This window comes from Carcharhinus amblyrhynchos, chromosome 16, assembly GCF_965287045.1.
Source record: "Carcharhinus amblyrhynchos chromosome 16, sCarAmb.v2.hapA, whole genome shotgun sequence".
Classification (NCBI taxonomy): domain Eukaryota; kingdom Metazoa; phylum Chordata; class Chondrichthyes; order Carcharhiniformes; family Carcharhinidae; genus Carcharhinus; species Carcharhinus amblyrhynchos.
The window spans coordinates 2327331-2336089 of NC_137339.1; the positions used below are offsets into that span (position 1 = coordinate 2327331).

Genomic DNA, 8759 nt, shown 5'->3' on the forward strand with positions numbered 1-8759 from the left:
GGGGGGGAGAGAGAGAGTGGGGAGGAGAGAGAGAGAGTGGGGGGGAGAGAGAGAGAGAGAGTGGGGGGGAGAGAGAAAGAGAGTGGGGGAGAGAGAGAGAGTGGGGGGGAGAGAGAGAGAGAGTGGGGGGGAGAGAGAGAGAGAGTGGGGGGGGAGAGAGAAAGAGAGTGGGGGAGAGAGAGAGAGTGGGGGGGAGACAGAGAGAGAGTGGGGGGAAAGAGAGAGAGAGTGGGGGGAAAGAGGAGAGAGTGGGGGGGAGACAGTGGGGGGAGGAGAGAGAGAGAGAGTGGGGGGGAGAGAGAGAAGTGGGGGGGAGAGAGAGAGTGGGGGGGAGAGAGAGAGAGAGTGGGGGGGAGAGAGAGAGAGAGTGGGGGGGAGAGAGAGAGAGAGTGGGGGGGAGAGGAGAGAGAGAGTGGGGGGGAGAGAGAGAGAGAGTGGGGGGGAGAGAGAGAGAGAGTGGGGGGGGGAGAGAGAGAAGAGTGTGGGGAGAGAGAGAGGGGGGGCGAGAGAGAGAGAGAGTGGGGGGGGGGAGAGAGAGTGGGGGGGGGAGAGAGAGTGGGGAGGAGAGAGAGAGAGTGGGGGGAGACAGAGGAGAGTGGGGGGAAAGAGAGAGAGAGTGGGGGGAAGAGAGAGAGAGTGGGGGGGGAGACAGTGGGGGGAGGAGAGAGAGAGAGAGTGGGGGGGAGAGAGAGAGAGTGGGGGGGAGAGAGAGAGAGTGGGGGGGGAGAGAGAGAGAGAGTGGGGGGGAGAGAGAGAGAGAGTGGGGGGGAGAGAGAGAGAGAGAGTGGGGGGAGAGAGAGAGAGAGTGGGGGGGAGAGAGAGAGAGAGTGGGGGGAGAGAGAGAGAGAGAGGGGGGGAGAGAGAGAGTGGGGGGGAGAGAGAGAGAGAGTGGGGGGGAGAGAGAAAGAGAGTGGGGGGAGAGAGAAAGAGAGTGGGGGAGAGAGAGAGAGTGGGGGGGAGAGAGAGAGAGTGGGGGGGAGAGAGAGAGAGAGAGTGGGGGGGGAGAGAGAGAGTGGGGGGAGAGAGAGAGAGAGAGTGGGGGAGAGAGAGAGAGAGAGTGGGGGAGAGAGAGAGAGAGTGGGGGGAGAGAGAGAGAGTGGGGGGGAGAGAGAGAGAGAGTGGGGGAGAGAGAGAGTGGGGGAGAGAGAGAGTGGGGGGGAGAGAGAGGTGGGGAGTGAGAGTGGGGGGGGAGAGAGAGTGGGGGGGGAGTGAGAGTGGGGGGGGAGAGAGAGTGGGGGGCGAGAGAAGTGGGGGCGAGAGAGAGTGGGGGGGCGAGAGAGAGTGGGGGGCGAGAGAGAGTGGGGGGCGAGAGGAGTGGGGGGGAGAGAGAGTGGGGGGGGGAGAGAGAGGGGGGGGGGAGAGAGAGTGGGGGGGAGAGAGAGTGAGGGGGGGAGAGAGAGTGGGGAGAGAGAGAGAGAGTGGGGGAGAGAGAGAGTGGGGGGGAGAGAGAGTGGGGGGGGGAGAGAGAGTGGGGGAGAGAGAGAGAGTGGGGGAGAGAGAGAGAGTGGGGGAGAGAGACAGAGAGTGGGGAGAGAGAGTGGCGGGGGGGGGGGGGGGGGGAATGGAAAAAAAGTCCCGATCCCACTCCACTTATTTTGCTGATCAAAAGGGGGGGTGAGGGTGAGAATGAGGGGGAAGGGGGGGAATGAGGGGGAAGGGGGGAATGAGGGGGAAGGGGGGGTGAGGGTGAGGGAGAGAAAGTGTAACAAGGCTGGTTAAAACAACTTTCCTGAAGTAAATGTGGAGTTTATTTTTTGGCCATTTTAAACCAGATGGAGTTGGTAACTGTCTGAAACTGTGGGGGCCCCCGGCTCCCTGACCCTCCCATTTACATTCACCTTTCATTCCCAGATTCCTGGATACACCTGGGAAGTTGGCGAGTTTACAGCAGGAATTCCAGTGGCCTCGGCAAAAGGTCCAGATCAGAGGCAGGTGTGGGGGAAAATATGGAGAGTTTCAGAACATCGAAAGATCATCACCAAGGCATCAGGGTTAATATCGCAAACCCATTTTTGACGGAGGAAAATGAGTGTTTACAGAAGGAAAGGTTCTTTCAACATTCAGGAGTGTAGCTTGGCACGGTAACAAAGGCATTGCATACAATCTTTCACAGTCACTGGAAGAATAGATCAAACAGCAATGGCAGCCTGACATCATCGTAAATATCCTGGCTGCGGCAAATCTCCTGATATTACTGAAGCCAAACAATGAGCTAATGCTTCAGAAAGCAGCCAAAGCCAAGGGCAGCACCATCATCAGCTTACCAATACATGTAAGGCAAAAAGCTGGGGCCTGGACACACCAGGGAAACCATAGCAACAGAACTGGGGTCTAAACACACTGGGGGAAACCATAGCAACAGAACTGGGGTCTGGACACACTGGGGGAAACCATAGCAACAGAACTGGGGTCTGGACACACTGGGGGAAACCATAGCAACAGAACGGGGGTCTAAACACACCAGGGAAACCATAGCAACAGAACTGGGGTCTGGACACACTGGGGGAAACCATAGCAACAGAATTGGGGTCTGGACACACTGGGGGAAACCATAGCAACAGAACGGGGGTCTAAACACACCAGGGAAACCATAGCAACAGAACTGGGGCCTAGACTGATAATAACCAGACAGTGAGTCAAAAGAAAGTTCCAGGTCCCATCTTAGCTCACATCAAGTTAGCTGATACAAGCAGAGATGGCGTTGAAGGTTCTCAAAGGGATTTTGGTGTCTATACAAAATTGAGGGAGACAGAAAGTAGGCATGCAAGGGGATGGAACAGTGACTCAGTACGAAACACCCCATGACTGAATATCCAGCTTGCACGATGATTGTCAATCTGGAGAAACAGGGCAGAGAAAGATTTTATACAAAGGTAAAGAAAGGCCTTTGGCCTGTTCCAGAAAGGAACTGGGAATATTCAGCCATTTCTCTGAGCGAAACCCGCTGAGTAACAGCAATTGTGTAAAATATAAAGCAAGCAGGTAGAAATGTTTCCATATGCCCCACTCTTAATTTAAATACACATTATTAGAAAGTTAGAGAATTATAGTATGTGCATTAGGTGATTTTGTGTTTTGTTGTTACCGAAAACATGGCGTAGATACTTTCTCAGATTTCTCGTTAACTTTTGTTGCAGTTTTAATAATTGAGGGGTTTATTAGGGTCACTTCAGAGGGCAGTTAAGAGTCACCCCATTGGTACAGGACTGGAGTTACATATAGACCCAGGTGGGGTAAGGACGGCAGATTTCTTTCTCTAAAGGACATTAGTGAATGAGTTGGGGTTTTGATAATCTGGTGGCTTCAGTCGTTAATTAGTTGAGACGAGCACCTCATTTTTAGGTATCTTTTAATTTCCAAATTAGCCTTGGTGGGATTTGAACTCACGTTCTCTGGAATATTAATCCAGTAAATGATGTACGCTCTGCGCCCCCGGATTAACAGCTTGACACGGTGGGGAGGCAGTGAAGGGGTGAAGTTTAGTAACAGGAACTTAGTAAATAGGAATCCGCAAACGAAAAAAGAACTCCTTCTGGCACAGATTCAAATCAAAGCTTTCAGTGAAGGAGTAATGTGTGTTCATTCCACGCTGTTGGTCTCTCCCACTCCTCCTCCCCGTCCTTCACCATCAGGCCAGGAGCCCCAGCTGAGTCACCTTTGCCGAGAGGAATGAGTGAATGGTAAAAACAATGGTCTTGGGGCAGGACTGCAGATTGAGTTGCTGAAAGAGAGAACGTTTCCACTGATTATTCCCATAGACACAGGCTCGGAGACAAAGTGCGTTTCATTTTGATTCACCGGTGGGACATGGGCTAAACCCTGCGTTTATTGTCCATCCCTAATTGCCCCTTGGTGATGGTGAGCTGCCTTCTCAAACCGCTGCAGTCCCTGTAGGTACACACACACTGCTGTTAGGGAGGCAGTTCCAGGGTTTTGACCCAGCGACAGTGAAGGAACGGCCGATATATTTCCAAATCAGGATGGTGAGTGACTTGGAGGACAGCCTCAGGGAACCTTCTGATTCCCAGATGGTGCAGGGGCGAGGTAGCTTCTTACAAGCTGTGCCCAGTACACCCTCCGATTCCATCTTTTACTCTCCATCTAAGTTTCTAAAACTTAATTCTAACTCTTTTAAACTCTCTAACAACACTTTAATTCAATCTTTTACACCCTGGCTATGGCTATAACACTACATTCTGCACTCTCTCCTTCTCTATGAACAGTATGCTTTGTCTGTATAGCGCACAAGAAACAATACTCTTCACCAATACATGTGACAATAATAAATCCAATCAAAGGTGGTATCTGCTGTTCCTGTCTTTCTAGATGGTAGTGGTCATGGGTTTGGAAGATGCTGTTGAAGGTTCCTGTAGTGCACCTTGTAGATGGTACACACGGCTATAGTTGGTTCACGAGCTACAGTCTCACTGGGGAAGCTGAACTCTGGAGATCGGGATCGTTAGAGATGTTCGCCATTTCACTGAGTGTGTGTGTCTCTGGACAAGACACAGTCTGTGAGTGGGACCCTGGACATCTCAAACACCAGGTTAACCCCCCGATTATCAGTAACTGTCACCACCCCAGGATCTGTGGCAATGGAAAAAGATCATCCAGTAACCACTTTTCTTCAAAAGACCAAATTCCATCTACTTGCACGTGGATTTTACCCAGTTAACTCTGTGGGAAGATTCTGCCACAGAACCACCGCCCCCCCTTGACCCCACCCACCCCACCCTGGGGCGGGGGGCAAAGCAGCTGGGAAATACCTCCTACAGACTTGTATTTATATTGCGCTTGTACTGCCTCAGGCAATCCCATATGAAGTACATTTGATGTGTAATCACTGTAGGAAACAAGGCAGCCAGTTTGTGCACAGCAAGATCCCAGAGACAGGGATCAGATACTGAGCAGTTCACCAGCTTTGCAGCAATGTTGGTCAGGAGTGAATAATTAACCAGGACACTGACTCAGCCCGGCAACTCCCTATCCATTCATCTCCCCAGACCTTTCACATTGGCCCCGTTTAACCTTTCAGAATAGATGGCACTCCCAGTAGTGCGGCACTCCCTCGGCGCTGACCCTCTGACAGTGCGGCACTCCCTCGGCGCTGACCCTCTGACAGTGCGGCACCCCCTCAGCACTGACCCTCTGACAGTGCGGCACTCCCTCAGTACTGACCCTCTGACAGTGTGGCACTCCCTCAGCACTGACCCTCTGACAGTGCGGCGCTCCCTCAGCACTGACCCTCTGACAGTGCGGCACTCCCTCAGCACTGACCCTCTGACAGTGCGGCGCTCCCTCAGCACTGACCCTCCCTCAGTACTGACCCTCTGACAGTGCGGCACTCCCTCAGCACTGACCCTCTGACAGTGCGGCACTCCCTCAGCACTGACCCTCTGACAGTGTGGCACTCCCTCAGCACTGACCCTCTGACAGTGTGGCACTCCCTCAGCACTGACCCTCTGACAGTGTGGCACTGGGGTTATCTCTGATAATGTCTCTCTGATTTCTCTGACCCTCCTGCTTGGTCACTGGATGAAGGATAGCTGATGTGTGGTAACACTGCCACCTGCTGGCACTGGTCTGAGTAAATGTATCGGCCGTTCCTTCACTGTCACTGGGTCAACATCCTGGAACTCCCTCCCTAACAGCACTGTGGGTGTACCTACACAAAGACTGCAGTGGTTCAAGGCTGCAGCCCACCACCACCTCCTCAAGGGGCAATTAGGAAAGGGCAAAGAAAGCTGCCCTCGCCAGCGACACCAAAACCCTCAGCAAATAAACATTAACAATATTCTGATTTAAAAGACTGGTTTGGGACTGGAGTCACATTTTGGCCCAGATAATTCCCAGATTTTATTTTACAACAATTTAAACTTGCAGCCTGTCCCGGTGGAACCCGGACTCTCGTCCTCTGTCCAGTCGCACGACCACTAAACCGTGCCTCAGCTTCTGGTTTTCTGCGTAGAACCAAAGTACTCACAATCTCACCCTCGGGTCCCCCAAAGTCCAGGTACAGCACTTTGACACCATCATCTGAGGACATGCGTAGCTTCTCAAAGGGCTGACTCAGGAGGATCTTGGATCTGCCCACCTCAGGCACGTCCTGGCTGATGGTGAACCCCTTGTCTAGGTGCACAGCCAGTTTGCAATCCTGCCCATTCCAGGTGCAAGCTGCAGCGAGAACAACAAATACAGAAACTATTGGCCCAGAGAGGCTCTCAAACACACCCGGATGTTTCTCAGACACGGCACAGGATGTCTTCTCAGGGTATTTATTTGGTCTGGAGGATAAAGTGATGGTGGGAGAGTGGAGCAGGGCCTGAAGGGATTTGAATACAAGAATATCAGCGCAGGAGCAGACCACCGGAATCTGTGAGCCTGTTCCGCCGTTCAGTATCTTTAACACTGACCACCAGGCAGGTGTGTGGCTTCCCCTGGTCAGAAAAGCAATAAAAACCCACACAGTTCCGTTAGTGAGCGTTAGAGGGATTGGGTGTCTCCATACAAGAAACACAGGAGGTAATGACTAAGGCGTATGTACAATGGGGTTAGAGTGCTGGAATAAAGAATTCTTGCTACAACAGTACAGGGTGTAGTCAAGACCACATTTTGGAATGCTGTGTGTGGTTCTGGTTTCCATATTTAAGGAATATTTGTATTGGAATACAGCAAAGGTTCACTAACATTGCCCGAGCTGCCCGTGATGAGAGATTGAGTAAATTGGGGTTATATTCTCATAGAATCCCTACACTGCAGAAGGAAGACATTTGGCCAATTTAGCATTTAACCTAACCCACAAATCTCTAGACTGAGAGAGGAAACCGGAGCACCCGGAGGAAACCCACACAGACACGGGGAGAATGTGCAGACTCCACACAGACAGTGACCCAAGCCTGGAATCGAACCCGGGTCCCTGGCGCTGTGAACCAGCAGTGCTAACCCACGGTGCCACTCTATGCTCCTTAGTGCCCAAAGATGTGCAGCTAAGGTGGATTGGCCATGCTAAATGCACAGGGATAGGGTGAGGGGAGGGGTGGGGGGGAGGGGGTGGGGTTGCTTCTTCAGAGGGTCAGCACAGACTTGATGGGCCAAGTGACTGCGCTGTTGGGATCTCACTGAAAGCTGTGGCATTGTGAAGGGGCTTGACGGAGGTTGCTTCCACTGGCTGGGGAATGGGGAACACGGCTCTAAGAGGAAAGGTCACTCACCCGTGACAACCTCCTGAATCAGCTCCGCCGCGCTGTGGCAACCATCAACCAACAGCCGGGTCCACGTCGACAGGTCCAGGTGGATCTCAGCAGAGAACAGGTGAGTCTCCACTCCGTGCGGAGTGCCTGCCCTCAGGACAAAGGACAGGTTGGAATTATCAGCCAGTAGAGAGCCTTTGACAGGGCCAGAGTGAACCAGCCTGAAAAACAAGACATCTACATTCACCCTCTCCATCCACTGGCACCAAGCCCTGTCTCACACCCAATCCAGAGCTGCCCCCAGGTACCGTGGGGCTGTCCAATGTCCAACACCAAAATTACAGAATAAACATTGTCCAATCACTACCTGGGGGGGGGGGGAATGGCCTCCAGGGTGTGAGTGGATGATGTTTGGAGTAGTTTTGAGTTGGGAGATACCTGAGTAAGTGGTTGTGTACAATTCAATGAGGGGTAATCAGACGGGGGGAGGAGTCACACCTAAAAAGACCATGGTACACCTCCAGTTCCCAAAACCCCTGGTGCTGTATCCAACCGGAAATCTGTCCCACCACCAAAACAGCCAACTTCCATCTCCATAAAATCACCAAAACCACCCCATCTCATCCAATCTCACACTGGTGAGACCTCGAGACTTGACTATTCCAATGCTCTCCTGGCTGGTCTCCAAATTCCCAGTCTTTTCAGCCTTTCTAAAACCTCCTCCTTCTCGATTGTAATTTTTTCCAGTGCACCAGTTACCTCCTGGGCCTGGGTGGCACCTTCTTCCTTTGTAAATCATAGAAGAACCACAGAAAGGCAGAAAGAGGCCATTCAGCCCATTGTGTATGCACTGGCCAAGAAGAGAAAAAAAGAGCGATCACTCGCGAATGAGAACGATCGTTACTGGTCATGGCTTGTGTCGGTCCTCGGGTGGCTGACGAACCCAATTCTAGAACCACAGACTTGCCAGGAGTTTCCAGGAGGAGGGTTTGTTCTTTGGATTCCAGATCGCTGCTGTTCCAATCTCAGGCTTCTTTTCGGGGCCTCCTCTTATCACCGACTGTCCTCAAAGAATTGTGTCCCTTTAACCGGGAGGTTTTTCCGAGTAGATCTCTCCTGAGCAAGGCTCTCTCAGGCGCTGACTTCATGTGGCATTTCTTGAGGTGAGCCTTCAGCGTGTCTTTGAAGGACAACCTTTGTCCTCATCTTATTCCGGAGCCTTCCTTGAGCTGGTTGAAGAAGATTGGCTTTGGCCATCGGGTCTCTAACACCCTAAGCACATGGTCGGCCCAAACGAGTTGGTTTCAGGTGATTGTGGCCTGGAAACTGATGCTTTTGGTTCCATCAAAGACGCTGCCATCAGTCTGCGTGTCCTCCCAGGTGACACAGAGAATCGGTCTCAGGCCAGTGCTGATGGTATCTCTCCCGGGCCTTGATGTGGAGTCTGTACACTGTCCAAACTTGAGTGGTGTAGAAGAGTTGGGAAGATGGCTGCCTCTTACACAATCTTGGTGTCAGCACGAAGATCCTCGTCTTTAGGGATCCAAAGGTGGAACTCGTGGACTGGAC

The 8759-nt window shown here is 52.3% G+C and overlaps 1 protein-coding gene across 1 annotated transcript in view; it reads right to left on the reverse strand.

Moving 5' to 3' along the window:
• Positions 1-1656: 1656 nt before the first annotated feature.
• The window catches only part of LOC145354073 (alpha-1-syntrophin-like), an 11239-nt gene continuing 4136 nt past the window's right edge, over positions 1657-8759 (reverse strand). The window contains exons 2-5 of the mRNA XM_080205206.1: positions 8693-8753; positions 7212-7411; positions 5984-6174; positions 1657-3721 (exon numbers count right to left, since the gene is read on the reverse strand). Coding sequence (XP_080061332.1) covers positions 3629-3721; positions 5984-6174; positions 7212-7411; positions 8693-8753 — 545 coding nt within the window. The 3' untranslated portion in view covers positions 1657-3628. The remainder of the gene's footprint in view (positions 3722-5983; positions 6175-7211; positions 7412-8692; positions 8754-8759) is intronic.